The sequence below is a fragment of the Mauremys mutica genome, chromosome 7, assembly GCF_020497125.1.
Source record: "Mauremys mutica isolate MM-2020 ecotype Southern chromosome 7, ASM2049712v1, whole genome shotgun sequence".
Lineage (NCBI taxonomy): Eukaryota > Metazoa > Chordata > Testudines > Geoemydidae > Mauremys > Mauremys mutica.
Window position 1 is genome coordinate 28,910,629 of NC_059078.1, and position 23,129 is coordinate 28,933,757.

General features: G+C 40.6%; 1 protein-coding gene across 12 annotated transcripts in view; it reads left to right on the forward strand.

Moving 5' to 3' along the window:
• WNK2 (WNK lysine deficient protein kinase 2) overlaps positions 1 to 23,129 on the forward strand; it is a 172,406-nt gene that overhangs the window by 91,172 nt on the left and 58,105 nt on the right. For 8 of the 12 annotated variants that reach the window (XM_045024209.1, XM_045024212.1, XM_045024211.1 and 5 more), the window contains exons 9-13: positions 2,065 to 2,261; positions 5,184 to 5,336; positions 12,212 to 12,400; positions 14,982 to 15,521; positions 21,232 to 21,537. In XM_045024209.1, coding sequence (XP_044880144.1) covers positions 2,065 to 2,261; positions 5,184 to 5,336; positions 12,212 to 12,400; positions 14,982 to 15,521; positions 21,232 to 21,537 — 1,385 coding nt within the window. The remainder of the gene's footprint in view (positions 1 to 2,064; positions 2,262 to 5,183; positions 5,337 to 12,211; positions 12,401 to 14,981; positions 15,522 to 21,231; positions 21,538 to 23,129) is intronic. The other 4 variants (XM_045024208.1, XM_045024207.1, XM_045024210.1 and 1 more) reach the window with 4 other exon arrangements.

Below are 23,129 nucleotides of genomic sequence, written 5' to 3' on the forward strand. Positions count from 1 at the left end.
AAAACTTTACAGAATGTTTATAGTACTTTCAAAACTTTTAGAAGATGATGCTTGGTCTGATCTTATATTTTTTTTCTGACTACATACTTAACTCGTATAAGCTGACTCCTTTGAGGAACCTTTTATAAAAGACACTAAGTTAGTTAAAAATAATAGCTAACAGAGATTAATTGTGCCTTTCTGTGACCTTTGAGCTGGCAAGTTACTGGGTGTAAATATATATATTAAATACCCAATTTGCTTCCTGGTTCCTACTTGTAATTTATTTCTTGCTTTACTGTGGCAATTTCATATCCCATGTCTTTGGATGCTTCTTTAGTGCTATTGAGTCTAAAAGCGCTATAAATCACTTTCCTATCTCTTCATGTGATATTGAGAGAGAGGATGCAGAGATGATATTAATAATTTAATATCTATGTGCAACATGGTGTGCCAAGAAAATCTAGGTTTGACTCTCAGCTTCTGCTGTAGCTCTGTTCACTTACACTCTGTCTTCCTTTGTGGTCTTGAATAATTATTTATAATAAGATGAAACTCCGTTTTCTATAAAAACACCTACATTGTTATAATAGGCAGCATCTGATTTTTAAACTGGCAATGTGGAAAATTAGAGGTGGGGTTTAGTTTTTTTCAAAACATAATCGGAAGGTTAGTTTCTGAAAACTGAGTGGGGCTCACATCTGGGTCCCATTTTATTCAAAGCTCTGTAGAGCAAGCCTTGTGGGGGGATGGGGAAGATGGAGGGTTTTAGATAAAGATATGGTAAAATCATACTCCTTTTAATTTAAAATCATTTTATCAATTATGGTTCAAGTCTGCTACAATTCACTTTTAGTCCAGTTTGTTAACTCCTCCCTGTTTTGACAAGGTATTTTAACTTTACTACTGCTGCCTTGGTTATTTCAAGGGTAAAAACAACAGCTATAGAAAGAGAAGCTAGTTAACGGTGCAGATATATTTCACAGGCCTTTTTTTTCAAGCCTTTAATATTTAACAATGCCATTATAAGCCTTATTTCCGTTTGACAAAGATGTCGCTCTTGCCCAGTTCCCAGAGTTGTGCAATTTTTCAGATTAATCAGGCTAACTCTCTGTATTATGAGCACTGACAAAGCGGTGAATTGTGCTCCTAATCATTAAAAACTTGGATCAAGATGACTGCTTATATAAAGCAGTTTCATTTCATCCAGTTATTATAGTGTTGAGTGCAGGTATGTTAAGGCTTTCTGTTCGTAATAACAAAACCAGGAAAGAGTAAGATGTATTAAAATTGCTTAGAATTTAGTTGTCATTTCAGTGGATCTGTTTTTGTGTAGCTTTACTGTGCTTCAATGGCAAGCAATGTCTAAAATTGCAGGGCAGGTCAAAATCAAGTTAATAATTTAGAGCAGTTTTTTAGGTATGCCTACCATTTTACTCACTGTCTTGCACCAATTAATATACAGCAGTCAAAAAGCCATGATTTGTTTTCCTAGTTTCTCCATTGTACGTTTTCCCGTTTTTTTTTTTCTTGCTTTGTTAGTATTCCTCAACTAAGGTGGAACTACATAGTGAAGCTGATAATAAATTTTATATTGGCTAACACATAGTAAATAATGGAATGTTTCATAACTTATTTGAAATTGAAATTTGCAACACTACTGCCCAAAAGGGAATTAAAATAATCATTAAACCACTATATCTCCAAAGGAATTCATCCTGCGGGCGGCTGAGATCCCTCATCTCCCATTGAAGTCACAGTCAGCTCACTGTTCTTTTATGCTATAAAATCCATAGAAGGTCTGCAATTCTTAACATCAATGTTGTGACCTCTAAAGGGAATATCAATGTGCCTAGCTCTGCACAAAATCCATAGGATACTCTCTTCATTTCTGGCTTCAGGGAGGAATGATGAACCAGTCACAGAAAATAGCATTTGTATTATATAACTTATGTATATGATAGAAATAGCTAGGGTAGTAAAAATGCCAATTGCATAGACCCCACATAGGCCTCCTCTTTAAGTCACTACTTGAACATTTTGTTTGATTTGTTAAGCTCTTAATAAAAAAGATTGTTCTTTCAGCTGACAGCACATTTGACAGCGGTCAGGGGTCCACAGTTTATTCAGACTCCCAGAGCAGCCAGCAAAGTGTCATCTACTCATCTCTGCCTGATTCAATACCTCCTGCTATTCAACGGGTTTACAGTCCACCTCTAAGTGAGAGCCAGGCTTTGCCCCAAAGCCTTCAGCAGCTGGGGCACTACCAGCAGCCTTCAGTAGTAAGTCTCATTTTTTTTCCAACAATGTTGAATATACTAGACCATGTTTAATGACTCACCTTATATTCTGCCTTCAGTGAGCGTAGATCCCACAGCTCACCCTTTTTCTTCTCTGCCCAGTTTGTACCAATACTGATTTATTTAATACGTGTATTCATACTTTTGCCCAAAAACATGTTTTACTATCAAAAAATAGGACATTTATAATTGTACTTCCTGTGCTCAAAGAAATGCTTTACTGCTTGCTATAGTACTTTAAATTAAACACCATAAAGTGAGCATTCATCTTTTTCATTTCACTGAGTTGTTTTTAATAGCTTTGCCGTGATTAGACTTAACCTCATGAGCATATTCATTTGAGAATTATTTTTTGTTTTTGTTTTTTGTTTGTTATTAATATAGCCACATATTGTTCCTTCATTTGTTCAAGAGCCTCTTGAGTCCGATGTTTCTTCCTGTTGTGCTAAAGGTCAAGCGTCTATTGAATGCCTTTCTAGCTCTTTGCTTAGACTTAATGTTGCACAGAGGCGAAGAAGCACTTCTGTTATTGAGGCTCCAAAACCCAGCACTGGTAACCCAGACAGATATTCACACTTATTCTTGTGTTCATGTTACAATGACCTTGGCCAGCAAGAATTAATGGACTCGTCACTGCAAGAATTGTGTGCAATCGAACATAAACCTTCCGATCTCTCCAATGAAAGAACCAATGTAGGCCTAGTGTGTCCTTCAGAAATTCCAGTGGCACACACAGTTAGTCAATATTTGTTACCCATGATTCACAGCACTCACAGCAATTATCGTCGCCATAGCGATTCAGTAGTGGCTTTGACTCCAAATGTTACATCCTCTCTTCCAACAGAACTAATAGAGGAAAGCATAAAAATATCACTGAATAGAGAAGAGGAAGCAGGTAAATCACAGCTAGTGGCATTAGAGATCTCTGCAAGTACCACTGATTTAATGATCATTAGACACAGTTGTCAGGCATGCTTTGCCCATCTGCTTCATTCTGGAGAAGATCCAAAAAAGTCAGGGCCCCTTACATGTGCTACAGATACTCCTCGCTGCCTCTGTAACAAACTAAAGAAAACCTCAGTATCCCTACCTCTTCCTCAAGTGAACAGGCCTTGCGGCAGAAGTTCAGGCCTGCCTTTATTACATGAATCTCTGCAGCACATAATTAGCCAAAAGACCAGTTCTTCTCCTGTGAGAACTGCAAGAGTCACAGAAAAAGTCCTGCATTCTCAGTCCTTCAATTATGAGGAAGCCAACATGCCTGGACGACCTCCGCCCTTCTATAAAGTTTGCGCTGGCAAAGCATCACTAACAGAGAAGACCAATCCAGTGACTCCATCTGTGCAGAGCAGTAGAAACAGCCTAGCTAGTAAAAAGACCACCAGTGATGTGGTAGGTTGAATCCCTTGTTTCATCCCTAGTTGGTTTAGAAGAATGAAAAACCAAATCCAAGAATGACAAGTGTCTCCTGTTTGATCCAAAATTTCCCCAGATGCTTCAGAAATGCCACACTTACCCTGTTTCCCCCTTGTTTTCCAAAATGCCTGTGACAGAATGTAAAGTGTATTTAATTTGAATGATCCTGTGAATGGCTTGAATCACCATCCTGTTTAACTTGGGTCTCTGTAACAAACTCCCTCAGTTGTTGAAACCATCTGCCCTTTGAATGTAGTGGTGTTGGTTGCATCCTTTCTCCTGTATTTTTCACATGAAGAAATAACAGCTATGATTGAGTGTAGTAATACCTCTTCTGCAGAAGACATAAAATTGAGCAGTGCAGTATAGTGCCTTAGAGCAGACGCACTCTTTTTATTGGTTTCATTGGTACGGTCTCAGTAACTGGACTTAAATGTGATCTGGTTTTTTTCGTTTGTTGTTTTTGTTTTTTTGATTGGGGGCTGTGAAGGGTAAAACAGCAGAAAGTATTTCACTTGGTTTTGTATTTTGTCATAAGCAATATTTTATTCCTCGATATTTCATGTCAACTTAGATGAAAATGCTGTAAAAAATTAACATAGGTATAAACTGTTACAAGGGGGAGGGATAGCTCAGTGGTTTGAGCATTGGCCTGCTAAGCTCAGGGTTGTGAGTTCAATCCTTGAGGGGGCCACTTAGGGAACTGGGGCAAAAATTGGTCCTGCTAGTGAAGGCAGGGGGCTGGACTCGATGACCTTTCAAGGTCCCTTCCAGTTCTAGGAGATTGGTATATCTCCTTTTATTACCTTTTAAGCTTAAAAAGAACAGTTGATTTTTAAGCAATGAATACTTCCTGACGTATTTAAGTAGGAAATTACTAAATATATTACTGCGGTAGTATAGCATCATACAGTAAGAGGAGTAATTGGTGTTCCTTGTAGGTAAATAGGGTTTTAAGTCTATTTCTTTAATCTACGTACCTATCCTTTTTCTTGAACAGGAGTTTGAGACTTTGCTTATTAAGAACCTTATTTTATTTTACTTCCATTCTCTGTTGCTGGGTTGTCGTTTTTTTAAATCCTGTATCAATCTCCTGGCCTCCAATTTAAGTAAATCACCTGGCAATAGAAGTTGTTTGGTTTTAAGTTATCAACTGGAGTTTACCCAGCTAATTGTTGTTTTTTAATATATTTTGTATGTGTGAGAGAGGGTGGGGGGAGGAAGAGAGAGAGAGCAATTCAGTGACAGAGGATGGAGCTTATATGGTCCATGTCCAATAGAGAGAAATGCAATACAGTTTGTTTGTTTTTTATCTCCCCTGGGAAAGCTCTCTTCCTGGAGATGTTACCTTCCTTTCCTTGTGTTTTTCATTTCTCTTTCCTTGTTTTGCATTGAATATTTAGTATCAAGCATGTTCTTAAAAATCAGTGGTAGACGACTTTTTTATTGATGTTTCTTCTAAAGTAATTTTATTTTCCTCTCCTCCAGCCTGGACTAACAGTGGCTCAGGCTCCACCTGCTGTTCTCTCTCAGCGACCGCAACATTACCAAGAGCCAGCAATGACGTTCCCAGTCATACAGCCAATCACAGTTGCTCCATCACAGATGGGGCAATCTCAGCCTGTTTTAGCCAGCCAGCAGGTGAGAAGCTAAACTATCTGACCCCATCTCTTCCCTTTCTTTTCTTGTAAAGCAAAACCACTGTCCGAGGTCAGTTCGAGGACTTCTGAGAGATCAGGTCTGCTTATTGAATAGAACTACTGTACTGAGAACCTGTTAAACCACCCTTTAAATGCATTAGTTAGTTTTGAAACCTTGCTTTTGAACACAAGTCATAATATTCGGAAAGAAGTTACATTTATGAATATTATACACCAATGTTTCCACTTTCTTTCCCTGGCTCATCAGTGACTTAGTGGTTGGATGCTTTTCAGAGTAGACAGAACTTGGACATAAACTCTTTATCCAGAGCAATGGAGAGAATCCCAGTTTAATATTTGCTCTTCAATCACACGGTAGTTTGGCTTGCTAAATAGAAAAGCTGATCACTCTTCCTTGATGCTGGTGGCTCTCAACCTTTTCATCATTTCAACCCCATGTTGCTCAGAGCAAATGATCCCAAGCCCCACTTTCACATGTGCTAGAGACAACATTCACATTAATGAAATACTGTAGAAAACATCTACAATTATAACTGCCTTTTTGTGAATATAGTTCATTGAGGTAAATGAGCTTGTTCCTAGGTGCCGGGCTTAGAGTTCTTGTACTCTTCACCTCCTTACCAGGAGGCCCTGAGGCAATTGGTGGTTGCTATCCATCTCCCCTGTTATCTCCTCCCAGGCAGCTCTGGGCTGGCTGAGCACTAGCAGAAGGGTTGTTGGGCAGAGGAAGAGAGACAATCTGTGTCAGCATCCCAGCAGGCCCCTGTAATCTGGAAGGGTCGCTGATGGGGAAACTCTGCTCAGCCTCTGCAGCCTGGGTCGCTGTGGGAGAGTCGAGCTGGAGAAGAAGTAGGCACGCAGGAAACCCAAGGGAAAGCCCAGAAAGCCATTTGTATTATTTGATTTTCAAAACAGCAAATAAATAAATAAATAAAAATAGCTTGACTCAGTCAGAGAGTCCTAGCCCCATAGTTTGAGGCCCTGCCATAGCCTGTTGTACAGTTTCTCTACCACCACGTATTAACCGGCTAGGTGTTCTGATACCTGCTCTGATACCTGCTTTAGTACCTACAGGGGGATGCAGGTCTGAGCAAAGCATAAGTTTGAACAAAGCTAAGTGAGTGAACAGCTTTTGTTTTCTTGTTTTCATTTTATTGTTAGCACTTGAGATGTGCATGACTTGCTAATAAATTAATGGCGGGAAAACAAACTTTTGTCTATTCTAAACTGCGCTCAGATCCTCAGGAGGATTTTAGAGCATTTTTTCCAAAGGAGCATGAGGGTCAGAGGCCCACTTTGAATTTAGGAATAATATATAGTTTTTTTAAAAACATAGTACAGTGTGTTCTTGATCCACCAAGTAACACTCTTCTAAAGGAAGAATCTGGCTGTCTCTAGACAGTCTCCAAAATGCTGATTCCTCCAATGTCTGTCTAGGATGCTCAGATAATTCTCTGAAATCTCATGCATAGTAAAGGTATTTACAAAGCATTTATTGTATGCTGGAAAGTTGAGAGAGTCTCAAATGTTTCATTACTTGGAAAAGAATCCCATACTAACTGGTAGTAAAAAATTTATCTCAGGCCAACACAAATGTCATAAAGACCTGTCCTGATTCTGTGTTTCTACCAAAAACTCAGCTTCTGTGAATGCAAGCTATGGTTTAAATGGGCTGAGGAGTGTTTATGCTCTCTGTGCACAGGGCAGAGGAATGTACTGCCTTACTAACAGATGTCTTTTTGTCTCACCAGCTCCCTCACACCATTTAGGCTGTCAAAATATGCCATATTTCTAACACTAGCATAGTTGGCATAGATGGATGCTTATTTTTCTCTTGAACTTAGAGCTATCAAGATGAATTTCAAAATCTCTTCAGTCTTAGTAATATTCAGTGCTGGAATAGCTCAAGTTGTGTTATTGGGTGAAGTATTCTCTTCTTTCCGAAAGCACTCTCATAGAAACAGCATAATTTGATCTGCCTGTTTAAAACCTATGATGTCTTGAACTATTGTCGCGTATCCCCGTTTTTCTAATGGGCAAAATAGTCTCATGTTCTCTCATTCAGCCAGAAATGTTACTGCCTCTTGGACAGAATTGGGACAAGCTCCAATTGCAGGAAACTATATTGGCCTCATGGGCTTTCTGCTGACGCATCAGAATTTGCAGATTTTTCCATGTGCCAAATGCTGCTTTTACTCTTCTGGATTAGGGTCATTTTTCACTTCCTAGCTCCTTTGCCTTCTCTTTCTCCTCCTTTCATGGAGGTATGGCTGTTGTTTGAAATACTAGTGTCACAGATGGAGCATGAGACTAAAACATAGTCAATATTTGTTTTTCTGATTAATCAAACACACAATTTACTTCTCTTCATGTCTGTAGGTGCATCAGCAATTCATTTTGCATATTATTTTAGGGTACAACATACTATTGTAGCATGTACTCTAGGTGTATAGGGTAAAATCCATGGCAGGGGCATTTGTTCACTCAAATGAACTGCTCCAGGCCTGGATTTGGACCAAATAATGCAATTCTAGGTCAAAGTTACACTTGTAAAAACCTATTTTTGAAACTCAGAAACCTAGCTCGGCTAAGCAGTGCCATGTGAAGATGAGGTAGATGGTTTGTAGCTTTCACTGTAGAAACACTAGACCTTCTCACCAGGCAGATGGAGGATTCAGTTTAATGGCTGTTTAGCATTATGTAATTGCAATTTACCAATTATAGGAACACTTAAGTGTCTTTGTCCTGATTCCCTCTGTTCAATAGCCTTCTATACAGTTCATAATATGAATTAGATAAGTTATGTGAATAATGGTTCCAAATGTATGACAGTAGACCCAAGACTTGCTCTTTAAGCCTGCAAATCATTAAAGCAATTAAGCATATGTTTTACATGGGCTTACGTTCTTTGCTGAATCAGGACCTACATTGCCAGCAAGCTGCACGCTAAATGAGATACCTGTCATGTTTAGGGTTAGAGTGCTAAAAGCTATTTGAGTGGAATTTTCAAAAGCACCTAATCACTTGAGAGAGCAAGTCTCATCGAAAGTCAATGGGACGTGTTCCTCAAAGTCATTTAGACCAGATTGAAAATAACTCATCTTGTCTATTTCAGAGCAACTGCTACAGGTACATGAATATACATGAAATCAATATTAGGGCTGTCAAGCGATTAAAAAAAGTAATCGTGATTAATTGCGCGACTTAAAAAAATAATCACAAGATTACACAGTAATGAATACCATTTATTTAAATATTTTTGATGTTTTCTACATTTTCAAATATATTGATTTCAAATACAACAGAATACAAAGTGTATAATGCTCAATTTATATTGATTTTTTATTACAAATATTTGCACTGTAAAAAAGCAAAAGAAATAGTATTTTTCAATTCAACTAATACAAGTACTGTAGTGCAATCTCTTTATCATGGAAGGTGAACTTACAAATATAGACTTATATACAAAAAAACTGCATTCAAAAATAAAACAATCTAAAATTTTAGAGCCTGCAAGTCCACTCAGTCCTACTTCTTGTTCAGCCAATCGCTCAAACAAGTTTGTTTACATTTGCAGGAGGTAACGCTACCTGCTTCTTGTTTACAATGTCACCTGAAAGTGAGAACAGGCATCCTTATGGCACTTTTGTAGCCGGCGTCGCAAGATATTTACGCGCAAGATGCACTGAAGCTTCATATGTCTCTTTATGCGTCAACCACCATTCCAGGGGACATACGTCCATGCTGATGACAGGTTCTGCTCCTTAACAATCCAAAGCAGTGTGGACCGACGCATGTTCATTTTCATTATCTGAAGTCGGATGCCACCAGCAGAAGGTTGACTTTCTCTTTTGGTGGTTCGGGTTCCATAGTTTCCTCATCGAAGTGTTGCTCTTTTAGGACTTCTGAAAGCATGCTCCACACCTCGTCCCTGAAGAAGGCACTTCAGATTCTTAAACCTTGGGTCAAGGGCTGTAGCTATCTTTAGAAATTTCATATTGGTATCTTCTTTGCATTTTGTCAAATTTGCAGTGAAAGTGTTCTTAAAATGAACATGTGCTGGGTCATCATCTGGGACTGCTATAACATGAAATACATGGTAGAATGCATGTAAAATAGAGCAGGAGACATACAATTCCCCCCCCACCCCAAGAGTTCAGTCACAAATTTAATTACTGCATTATCTTTTTAATGAGCGCCATCAGCATGGAAGCATGTCCTTTGGAATGATGGAGGCATATGAATCTTTTAGTGCATTTAGCATGTAAATATCTTGCAACGCCAGCTACAACAGTGCCATGCGAACGCCTGTTCTCACTTTCAGGTGACGTAAATAAGAAGCCGGCAGCATTATCTCCCGTAAATGTAAACAAACTTGTTTCTCTTAGCGATTGGCTGAACAAGAAGTAGGACTGAATTAACTTGTAGGCGCTGAAGTTTTACTTAGTTTTGTTTGTGTGCAGTTATGTAACAAATTTGTAAGTTGCACTTCCATGATAAAGATTGTACTCAGTACTTGTATGAGGTGAATTGAAAAATACTACTCCTTTTGTTTATCATTTTTACAGTGCAAATATTTGTTATCAAAAATAATATAAAGCGAGCACTGTCGACTTTGTATTCTGTGTTGTAATTGAAATCAATATATTTGAAAATATAGAAAAACATCCAAAATATTTTAAAATTTTCAATTGGTATTCTATTGTTTAACTGCGATTAATCGACAGCCCTAATCAGTATATTTGAAAATGTAGGAAAACATCCAAAAATATTTAAATAAATGGTATTCTGTTATTGTGTAACAGTGTGATTAATTGCAATTAATTTTTTTTTAATTGCTTGACAGCCCTACTTGTTACTTTGAGACTTGCTGGGTAACCTGTGCTACCAGATGCAAGTAGCCAAACACACATCTGTTCACCGTGTTTGGAAGCCACCAAGCTGCTTCAGTCTTAATTGTTTCTAGATGGGCAAGCCCACTTGATTCCTTAATCCATTTCATCCCTGTTCTTGTGTTTATATATTTTAAAAAGGGAAATAAAAGTTCTTGTTGAAGCATTCTGTCACTGAAAACACACAAGATCAAACAGTGTAGAGCTGTCATTCCTCAGAAGCAGCAAAGATGAAAAGCAATACTTACATTTCCCTATTTTTATCTTTACGGTTTTAACATCAAGCATATTACCTCTTAAATTACATCCAGCATTCACTGAGACCCCTGACGCAGGACAGATGGGTAGAGGTGAAAACGTGCTTATTAAGTCAGCCATGGAACAGTTATCTCATTCGAATCAAATTTTCAGTAGTATGGCAGGCCAATGTAGCTGTGCCTCCCCTGTGCCTGCGAACCCAGAGCTTGGTTCTTGGGGCTGTCGCTATAGAATCTCTTGCGAGATCCAAAATTACCTACTGGGAAGGGTGCAGTAATGTTAGATTTGTGCCAGTCTGTTTGCTCACGAGCTGCTCTCCAATTGAACAAAATTGTAATCGTGTAAAACTTAATGAAAGGAACTGGGCAGAGTTCAGCTAAACTGAAAGAGGCTCAACGTTTAGTCACATTTTGCTGTTAAATTATTGTCTTATACTTGAATGTTTACAAAATTAGGTTATAATTTAGAAACTGTCATTTTTTTTGGATATGCTATAGTGTAAATTACAGCCAAAAAAGGTGGGGACAAGAGGCATTTCATATGGGAAGATGGTGTGTAATTGTCTATTTCCTCTATCCAAAGAAAATTCTTGTCACAACTAAACTTTCAACTCTAGAGTGTGGTCCCTGCAGGCGAGAGTTGAGATCATTCATAAAGATGAGTTGTCACTCGGTAAAAGCTTCCCTGCATGTTTAGAACAGGATTACAAAACAAAAATATTAAACAAAAAAACTTTTTTGCCCTTCAATGATTATTTAAAACATTCTCAAAGGGTCTTTTAAAGTGCTGCTTTTTATATAAGAAGTCAGGTCTTTACTTTCCTCTCTTGGCAAGGTTACTGGAGAATGTGAATCGTGATGTTACCTGAGTTTGTGAGCTTTTTGCTATCCCACCTCCTGACCAACAGAGAAGGGATGCTGAATATTCACTTATAATTAATTGGAATCCCATTCACTTCATTTGGAAGCAGGGAGAGAGCCAGCTCTGGTCACATACTCTTTTGACATCACTGTTCAATTCTGAGAAGTGTCTTTATATATCACAAAAATCATAAACGTGGGGGAGAGGGTTGCCTTTGCTTTGTAGTTCACTTTCAGATATTAAAGAGTTATGGGGTGATCAACCTAAAACATGAGTTTCTTATGCTGTCAGTTCCTTAGCCTTTGCTTACACTCAGATCTGCCAGGATAGAGGGAAATACTCTTAGAATCTAGCTTTTGTAGCTTTATTGCTGTAAGAATGGTATATTCCTTGATTGGCCAGAGAGACGCATTATAAATTTGCAGTACATTTGAGTGTCTAGGCTTTTATAGAGTGAATTTCTGAATGACAATATTGCCTTGGCTTGCTCTACATATAGCAATATTTGGGGTCCATAGTTGGAAGATTTTGCAGGGCTGGCTAGAAAATAGAGGTTCTTTTGTCCTTTGCCAAGCTTTAAAGAGCCTGCATGATTCATTAAAAATATCCTCTCCAAACAGCTCGAATCTGCCTTTTGTGGTAATGTAGGTTTTATTTAAATAAGACTTCAGTCTAGGCTCTTGTACAATGTTTGAACTGGAAGTGTCAGTCTTTTTTTACCAATGATGCTCAATATGAGTGACAGTTCTGTTTTGAGCATGCAGCTTTAATTGGGAAGAAAACAAGACTGGTGTCCAGTGAACTGATTCTTTCTTAATATGCAATTTCTTTTATTCTCTATCAGCAACCCATACCACAGCAAGCTCCTCTGCAGCAGGTTCTAGCCAGCCAGCCAGTTTGTCCATTGCAGCCCGCTGCCCATCTGCTGCCCCAATATCAAACCCAGACTTCTCAGGTGGCAGCTACCAGTACACAGCTAACACCACTACAGATTTCCACTGTGCAGCAACTTCCTCATGTCCCACCCTCCCAGGTAAAGTGTTCTGAGAATTCAGTGGTGTTTTAAATCATTTTAAAGGCACATCCATTCAAGTAACATTTTCTGGCCCATGATCAATGTCATAGAATCATAGACTTTCAGGGTTGGAAGGGACCTCAGGAGGTCATCTAGTCCAACCCCCTGCTCAAAGCAGGACCAATCCCCAACTAAATCATCCCAGCCAGGGCTTTCTCAAGCCTGACCTTAAAAACCTCTAAGGAAGGAGATTCCACCACCTCCCTAGGTAACCCATTCCAGTGCTTCACCACCCTACTAGTGAAAAAGTTCGTCCTAATATCCAACCTAAACCTCCCCCACTGCAACTTGAGACCATTACTCCTTGTTCTGTCATCGGGTACCACTGACAACAGTCTAGATCCATCCTCTTTGGAACCCCCTTTCAGGTAGTTGAAAGCAGCTATCAAATCCCCCATCATTCTTCTCTTTTGCAGACTAAACAATCCCAGTTCCCTCAGCCTCTCCTCATAAGTCATGTGCTCCATCCCCCTAATCATTTTTGTTGCCCTCCACTGGACTCTTTCCAATTTTTCCACATCCTTTTTGTAGTGTGGCCTCCAAACTGGACACCGTACTCCAGATGAGGCCTCACCAGTGTCGAATCTCGATCTGCTGGCAATGCCCCTACTTATACAGCCCAAAATGCTGTTAGCCTCCTTGGCAACAAGGGCACACTGTTGACTCATATCTTCTATAGGTCCTTTTCTGCAGAACTGCTGCCTAGCCATTTGGTCCCTAGTCTGTAGCAGTGCATGGGATTCATCCGTTCTAAGTGCAGGACTCTGCACTTGTCGTTGTTGAACCTCATCAGATTTCTTTTGGCCCAATCCTCTAATTTGTCTAGGTCCCTCTGTATCCTATCCCTACCCTCCAGCATATCTACCGTCCAGTTTAGTGTCATCTGCAAACTTGCTGAGGGTGCAGTCCACACCATGTCATGTGCCCTGAAGTTTTCACCGGGCTGCTGGGAATGCACACCAGTGTATTTTAGTTCATAAGAATGTAACTGTTAAATGCTCTCTAGATTGTTTTAATTAATTTTTGATTTTGGTGAGCTAAAAAAAAATCCTGTGTGAATAATCCTGGGTTTTGCCTAATTAATCCTGTTAATGCTAGTCACTGAAGTGCAATAACTGTAATTCTGCATTTTTCCCCCTTCATGGTAGACCCTCTTCCCCATCCCAGGCTTAAGAGCATGAGCAGTTGCCCACTTTAATGTTCTTGAGCTCTTATCTTCACCTTCCACCCCAATTCCTTCCCCCGCCCATCTCCCTTTCCAGATCTCTGGCCCCTTTCCATTAGCAGTAGCAGAGATGGAACCTTTTCTTTGGCCTGTAGTAGTAAAGCTCTTATTAGCGCTATTTGGTAGATTGGCTGGTGAGGGTTTTTAAGATGTGAAGCAGCTTAAACGAAGGGGAAAAGAGCAAGCTGCTTCTGTGATGTATTCCTCTTCTGAAGTCTCTACCAAAGCAGATAGTGGGAGTCAGTGAAGAAAATTCTCAACATCTGCTTCTAAAAAATTGTCCAACCTCAAAATAAAATCCTTTCACTTCCAAAAGCCAAGTATCTGCCTAAACTTCCTCTGAAGATTAAAAGTGCATTTACTGTTTAAAAAAAAAAAAAAGTCTAGTGACTTAAATGCAATATATTCCTGCTACTTGTTAGCCATGCTAAAATAATGTATCAGGTTATCTATAAAATTACTGAAGTATCCAGTTTTTACACTTTTTCTTTTGGATTTTTATGCAAGATAAAGTGTTCTTTAGTAAAAGTGTGTATTGTGATCCACTTTTTCAGTCAACACTGCCACTGACTTCATGAGAACTTACTCTGCAATTCTTTTGTGCATGTGTTAAAAAGGAAACTGAGATTACAGGAATTTTAAATGTAGGCCCTGAGCTTACAAATACTTGTGCATAGAGTTGTACATATGCCTGGGAAAAGGGGGACTGGTCACATATTTCCATATTTGCAGGAGCAGGGCCTTAGTATTTAAGATCCCTGTTGGCATGTCAGAAGGCCTCGAGGCATGTTCTGTTTTCGGCATTCGAGGGAAATGTTAAACTGCAGACTGACAGAACAGGGTAGTTATGGTCTATCATATCATTGGGAGTTTGTGTGTCTAAAAACTGTTCCGCCAATTTTTTTCTATCCTGCATGTTTGCGGTATGAATTATTAAAATTGTCTCAACTCATTTGGCATGCACAGCGATGACTTTTTGAAGCCTCTACCTAGTATGATTTTTAATTTGTTTCAAAATCAAAGTAATGATTATTTTTTTTATTATTAGGTTGCTATATGGCTGCTAAATAGTTTTGGAAACCGTTGTGAATTCTTTGGCCTTAAAAGTGGCCAGAAACTTTAAAATTCTCCTTTTGTATTCAATAAATCAATTTATCCAAGTGTTGCTATTTATAAAACCTTGGACATGGAAGGAAGTGACTAATAAATGGACATAATTAGCATGGCACCAATAAGTTAATAGATGGCAGGTGAAACTAATTTGTACCATCAATGAAAACATTTGCAATTTATGTGATATTATATTTTTTTCAGATTCCTCAGCTTCCTGTCATTCCTGCAGTTACTCCTCTGGCAGGACTTGATAATCTTCCTCCAAGCCTCTCTGACTTACCTGCTGCAAATGCGCCCCCCATACCCGCTCCTTCCCAGTATTTCACTCCAACTGTGATTATACCAAGCCTTCCCATGAACCCTGCTCTGCCTCTGGCATCCAATCCCCCTGCCCTATCCATGCAGGCAGTCAACCTTCCTCACACTACCGTGGCTTCTTTGGTCTTGCCCTGCCAAACAATAGTGCCAAATATGTCGGCTGCTACGATACCATTACTTGCTGTGGCTCCACCAGGAGTGTCGGCTTTGCCAACACATCACGCAATATCCCATCTCTCCCAGCAACAGATGTACCAGCCTACCTTCCAGCAGATAATTCAGAGTGATGCTCCCTCACCCCATCACACTCAGAACATGCAAGCAGTTTCGCAGCAGCAGCTGCCTCCACTTCCTCAGTCACTGCAGCCAAGCATAATTCATCCTTCAGAACAGACTATGTCTGCATCTGGAGTTGGTAACCAGGTAATCCTTTTGATGTTGGACTGTATCAGTACTAAAGGTAGTAGAACTTATACCTTGTTCCATTATAAACATGCAGCTGAGGTTTTTGTTCCTTGCACTTCAGATGTTTTACTTGTGCATATTGATGTCTGCCCAGTAATGCAGTATTAGTAGGGCCCTAGCAAATTCACGGTCCACTTTGGTCAATTTGTAAAAGCAGCAAAGAATCCTGTGGCACCTTATAGACTAACAGACGTTTTCCAGCATGAGCTTTCGTGGGTGAATACCCACTTCGTCGGATGCAAGATCTGACGAAGTGGGTATTCACCCACGAAAGCTCATGCTGCAAAACGTCTGTTAGTCTATAAGGTGCCACAGGATTCTTTGCTGCTTTTACAGATCCAGACTAACACGGCTACCCCTCTGATACTTTGGTCAATTTGATGGTCATAGGTGTTTAAAAATCATAGATTTCATGATTTCATCTATTTAAATCTGAAATTTCACAGTGTTGTAATTGATGGGGTCCTAATCTAAAAGAGTTGGGGCAGGGGGAGATCGCAGGGTTATAGTGGGGGGGGGGTTGCAGTACTGCTACCCTTACTTCTGCACTGCTGCTGCTGCTGGTGGGGGACTGCCTTCAGAGCTAGGCGCCCGGCTAACAGCTGCCCCTCTCTGGCGGCCCAGCTCTTAAGTCAGCACAGAAGTAAGGGTGGAAATACCACAACCCCCCTAAAATAACCTTGTGGCCCTCCCTGCAACTCCCTTTTGGGTCAGGACCCCCAATTTGAGAAATGCTGCCCCTCCCGCTCCGAGAAATCTGAATAGTATAGGATATAGATTTCAGAGTCCATGATGCGTTTTTCATGGCCATGAACTTGGTGGGGCCCTAAGTATGAGGTAGCTATTGGTTGGACTAGGATTAAGCAGTTGAATTTGTTGCTCAAAGTCTTGACCCAGTGTCATGTACTTATATAATTGTCTAACGGGTTTGTAGAAGGAAGGATTAGGATCACTTCTTGAGCACCCTGTTCCTTCTCTCCTTGTCCCAGCTAGAAGGGAAAATGGCCACACCAAAAGGATGACCATCCAGTTTTCAGTTACAAGGGAGAAAAGCAGTCCATAACGGTCAGATATAAAGGGATACCGTACCACTGATTTTAATATCTATAGTACAGTACATGCATGATCCTGTGTGAACTGTCAATATGTACGCGTGTCGGAATATGCATATACTGTGTCAGTTCTATTGATGTAGAACTGTTTATAAACAGTGTGTTTTTAAATTGAAGGGAAAGGTTTGTTGGAGAATACTTCTGGAAGGCTGGTTGGAGGATATCTACAAAAAAGAAATAAATACCAGCTGCAGGTCCTTTTTGTAAAAACCAATGAAGCATAAAATATGGCTTCTAATATTAGCACCATTTGCAAGATAAGTGGTGCATGAGTTACTAATGAATCTGCAAATGATACTGTTGTCACCTTTATAATATGACAACATAATACGGCAGGACCCAAGGAGATAATAGGAAGGGTCAAATCTGTTAAGAATGGCTTACTTCAAAAATGAAGGTTGGACAAGAAAGTGTTCTATTACATCTGTTTGCATGTGGATTGAAATTCATAATATCCCATTTCAATCTACTGTACCATGGTATCTCCAATTTACTACATCATATCTAAATTTCAGTCTTCAGCCATATATTTGGTACCGAAATATTGTTTGTGAAGAATTCTAGCTCATTTTGGGCCTGATACAATTTCTGTTGAACTAATAAATGGTAATATTTCCATTGGCTTCAAAGAGTGTTGAATCTGGTCCTCTATGCATAGTATGCATGGCAAACACCATGAATTGATATTCCCGCTTGTGACACAAAGGCATCATTTATCTGACACATCTGTGGTAGAGTCCTGAAATTGTTCATTAGGACAAATAATAGCTAATTGAAATGAAATGGAAGACTAAACCTAGGCAATAGATTATTCAGAAACACATTGTTCTGTCTTTAAAGTGTTTTTAAGGGAGAGGTATTTCTATGAATAACTAAGCATCCAATAGGGTCAATGTCTCACTGATGTTGATGGCTAATATTTGCTTGCTCGCTATCTCCTGGGTCAAACATATGATTTGAAAATTATTCTGCTATAATTTACTGTACGTTTTTAAGTGACTACCTCTGCACTAAAGCAACATTCTACTCCCTTCCAGCAATGCACACCAAACTGTTATCCAGATAACCTCCATGATAGACTCCTCTGTAACCATGTTTCATGAGATAAGGATGCCGTGCCTTCATTTCTATCTGCAAATTAAATTAGATTGACTGTTACCACTCAAAAAAGAGTCATGGATATTTCTCTAGAAAAAAAAATGTTCAGTGTGCAACGGCAGTCAAAAAAGCAAACACAATGCTAGGAATCATTAGCTAAGGGATAGGTAATAAAACAAAAAAAATCATAATGCCACTATATAAATCATGGTATGCCCACAATTTGAATGTTGTGTGAAGCTCTGGTCATCCCATCTCAAAAAAAAAAATGTTAGATTTGGGAAAGTTACGGGGTGGGTAATAAAAATGATTAGGGGGTATGGAACATATGTGGAGAGATTAAACAGATGGGAACTGTTCAGATTAGAAAAGAGATAACGAAGGGGGGAATGATAGAGATCAATAAATTCATGAATGGGGTGGAAAAAGTGAATAGGAAGTGTTATTTACCCTGTCCAAGAACTAAGGGTCACCTGATGCAATCAATAGGCAGCAGATTTAAAACAAACAAAAAGGAAGATATACTTCAAACACTACACAGTCAACCTGTGGAGCTCCCAGGAAGGGTCTGTTGAAACTGATCCTGAAGGACTGGTGCACCTTTCAGTACTGCAGGCAGGAGCCCTTTCTGGTTCCATCTACACCCAAGGCTTCAAGACAACCACAGAGATGCTTAACCTGTCAGTGCCAGCTTCTCCTGCTAGTTCGGAACCTCACCTAGTATGGGGATTGGAAGTGCATGGTCACAGCTCCAGCCCCAGAGCACAGGTGACTTCTATAGTCCTTCAGCTACTCTCTCCATAGAGTTCTATCTAGAAGGAAACCAGTGATGATCTCGCCAGTTCCCCCATCTCCAGACTCTGAGCTGGTCTTCCTGGTCGCGACCGGGTCAGCTCCACCATGGTCTGAGGAAGCAGACTCCCCGTCAGACTGTGAGGTGAGATGCCTGTCCACCGTGGTACTAGCCACAGCCTCAGCACCCTAAAGACCAATGGCCTGCACATATCTGGGTCCCATTTCCATATCAGCGGCTCTTTTGGACTCCTTGGGGCTTCCCTTCACGTTCTAGAGCCTCTCTCCTCGCCCTTCTACATTGGCTAGGCACTGGGAGCATCTGCAGCAAGGTCACTGTCTTCCTCCCCTGGGACCGGGACTGGTATCGTGTAGGGGGAACTACATGATCAGGACTCTCCTGTGGAGGAATTAGAGGTGGGGCCTCCTCAACAACCTTTAGCCTCTTCTTCACTGCCTAAGGAGGCAGTAGTGACTGAGTCTACCTCTCCCCACCCCACCCAGATGATTTCAGAGCTCATCAAGACTTGGTGAGGTTGCAGCTCTGGATATCCAACCAGAAGAGGTACAGGAAAGGTCACACGGGCTGGTGGGCATTTTAGCCTCTTCAGTACCCTCTAGGGTAGCTCTCCGTATTAAAGAGGCTATCCTGGAACCTATCAAGGTTTTATGGCAAACCCCGTCTTTCCTGCCTCCCACTGCTAAAAGGGAGGACCGAAGATACTACGTGCCATCGCAGGGATTTGAGCACTTCTATAGCCACCTTCTTCCAGGCTCCCTGGGAGTCGCTGCTGCTGACAAAAGAGAGAGATGAGGACACCAGGCTTCTACCCCGAAAGGAAGAGAAGCAAAAAAGCTACACCTGTTTGGCAGGAAGCCTCATTCCACAGTAGGGTTACACCTTGGGGTTGTGAACCAGCAGGCTCTGCTGGGTCGCTACAGTTTCAGCCTAGTGGATAATATCCTGAAGTTCAAAGACAAGCTTCCTGATTGGTCAAAGCAGGAGTTCGCTGCTATGATGGAGGGCAAATCCCTCACCAAAACAGCATTGCAAGTGAGCCTGGATGCAGCGGGCTCTGCAGCTCGAGCTATGGCTTCCGCCATCACTATGTGGCATTCATCCTGGCTGCAGTCATCAAGTCTTCCCCCAGAGGTGCAACAAACCGTTTGAGACCCCCCCCATTTGAAGGCCCCTCAGGTTTTTCAAATAAGACAGATTAAAGATTCCAGGGTGACCCTTAAATCTCTGGGGATTTATACACCAGCAGCAAAAACCAAACCGTTCCGCCCACAGCAGGTCCCAATGGTTTCAGCCCTTCTTGCTGCATGCCCAGGACCTATCCAAAACGAGGAGCAGAGGTGAATGAACAGAACGGGGCAATTATCAAGTGATCCACGGCATTAATGAAAATATTGAATAGTATCAGACCCAGGACTGACCCCTGCAGGACCCCACTAGATACGCTCTCCCAGTTTGACAGCGAACCATTGATTGCTACTCTGAGTATGGTCTTACAACTAGTTGTGCAGTCACGTTCTAGTCATCTCATCTAGACCACATTTCCTTAGTTTGCTTATGAAAATGTCACTGGGACTGTGACAAAAGCTTTACTAAAATCAAGATAAATCACGTGTACAGCTCCCCCCCCCTCCAATCCACTGGGCCAGTAACCCTATTAAAGAAGGAAATTAGGTTCTTTAGCATGATTTGTTTTTGACAAATATATGCTGGCTAGTCCTTAAAATCCAGTTATTCTCCACATGCTTATAAATTGATTGTTTAATCATTTGTTCCAGTATCTTTCCAGGTATTGAAGTTAGACTGACTGTCTGTAATTCCCCCGGTCCTCTTTGTTCCCCTTTTTAAAACAGGTAGTAGGTTTGCCCTTCTCTAGTCTTCTGGGTCATCCCCCATCCTCCAGGTGTTCTCTAAGATTATTGTTAACGGTGCTGAGGTTGCTTCAGCTAGTTCTTTAAGTACCCTCGGATGAATGTCATCAGACCCTGCCAACTTGAATATTGTTTACTCTGTTAAGTATTGTCATCTTTTTCTCCACATACACACCCTAAGCTTATGGAAATAGAGCCAAGCGTTCAAGGAAATGGGATATAAGCAGAGTTTTGAAATTCTAAGCAGGATCCAGCTTAGTTTTGCATGATTCTGACAAATATCGTTAAGTAGTAATCGCCCATGTAGTATATAAATGCTCAGGCATGCATGCTTTTTGTTAATATATGGAGAGATACGTATCTCATAGAACTGGAAGGGACCTTGAAAGGTCATCAAGTCCAGTCCCCTGCCTTCACTAGCAGGACCAAGTACCGATTTTGCCCCAGATCCCTAAATGGTCCCCTCAAGGATTGAACTCTCAACTCCGGGTTTAGCAGGCCAATGCTCAAAACACTGAGCTATCCTATCCCTCCCTTCAGAAATTATATAAGTAGCAGCCTCTCATTTTATTTTAACTCTGATTATTTTGAAAGCAAGTCTTTATGGCTCTCTTCTTTTCATGTCCCGTAAACAAAAAAACATACAGATATGTTCTCAGCGTAGGTTTATAAAGGTTTGTTTAATTAGCAAAAACAACTTTTGCACCTTGACTTGAATGAGTCATGAACACGCTAAACAAAGGGTTTTTTAATAGGTCTCTATTGTATTACAACAGATCATTGGACATCCTCAATATGGTTTGGAAATTGGAGCCCAGATGCCTGTAATACCAATGCAGCCTTCGATAGTTATGCCACCACCTTTGCAGTTGCAACCTGAAATATTGCCTCCATGCCTTGGGCCAGAAAGTCTTTCACAACTTCATGGCAACCTTGCTGCAGCTAGTGCAACAGTGCCGATAGATCATTGTCTGCCTCTTCAGCCTACTGGTCTTCTGCAGCTTCAACCAGATCTTTTCCAGCCTCTGGGGCAGCAGGCTCCATGTTCTGCTATCCAGTCGGTTACAGAGTCAACTCAAGAGGTAGAACATTTTTTCCTAAATGATTTACCACGCTTGTCACTAATCTCCTTTATAGATATAAAATTGTTTCACAAGAGCCATTCTATGGAGCCACTTATCTTAGGTTATATTTTATTGGCTGAACCATCATCTTAGCAACTATTTCATATGTAGCTGGAGATTATATGCTATACTTGTTAACCTGGGAAATGTCTCCTTAAAGTCATTTATTGGACTAATAAGCCACCTGGACAACTCAACTCTCAAGTACTCCCTTCATCCTCAGTTTAACGGGAATGCAAAGGTAGCATAGAATTTGTATGGAAATTACACTTATAGATCATTAGGTCATCGCCCCTGGGCTAGCGCAGGAGTGTTCCATACAGCTCCATCCAGTGTGTTGTCCAGTCTTGTTTTAAATGTCTCATTAATGGGGCTTCCACCATTTGCCTTGAGAAACTATTCCATAGTCTAATATCTCACTGTCTAAAAGTTCTTCATTATGTTCAGCCTAAATCTTTTTTTCCCCATCCCGTTACTTTTTAGTGTATCTTTCTGTACTGCCCTGAATTTCACTCCATTCCTGATGGTTTAGATTCTTCAAAAATTGGTAAATATTACCATGTCCCTTCTTAGCAGTCATGTAGCCAAGTTATACTTTGCTCTTTTGGTCTTTCTTTGTAACACAATTACTTCTTCCTGCCTGCTAATCACTATTTTGGCTTTTCTTTGAATGACCTCACTCGGTTATTTAACTTTGAGGTTTGACACAGTTTTATAGAGGTATATTGCCTTCCCTTCAGTGTTGTAATGCAGATTCATATGCAAAGCAAAGTTGCATTGGCCTTTTGGCTGTTATATCAGATTGCAAACCAATGTCTGACTTACTGTCCACTCTCAACCTGACATCTCCCTCAGCACCATTGCTTTCCAGGTTTCTCTCCTGCATGGAGCATTTCTGGTTTGGTGTATCTCTTCCCCTGAAGCAATAGCTTTCATCTTTCCAGGCTCAATCTCTCTCTCTGCCCATGCTTCTAAACTCTTTAGCTGCCAATTGGTATTTCTATCCTCACTGGTATTTGCAGCTTCTTCCCAGTTGGGCACTGAACAGTCTGAGAATTTCATTAAGGTACAGTTAAGCCCCTTTTCCAGATCATCAGTGCAGATGTTAAATAAGACTGAATGTACAGCCAAACTTTATGGCACCCCCTTGGAGACCACCTCCCATTTTTGATAAATTTCCATTGCCCCTTCAAGCAGTGGAAGACCTTAAGGATTTGAAGTGTATGTGTTTCTTGTTAGAGAAATTAGCAACATGGAGACTTGTGGTATTTTCTCCAACCCAGTGCTTTCATACAAGTCCTGGATCTCAAACATTGGCGCAAAATCAGCAAATCTGTGCACATGGAATTTCACCTGCAAAAAGCCCATCTAAAATCCCAGCTGTATCCAACACCTCCCAGATTCTGGGTGTTTCTCCTCCTGCCCACTCTGGGTCCTGCATACGCCCAGAATCAGTATAGACAGTGCTGCTACACCTGCAGTCTCTGTTGGGGGGTCCTATACCACTCTTGGAGCTATGAAATATGGCTGTGATGTGTATTGCTGTAGTG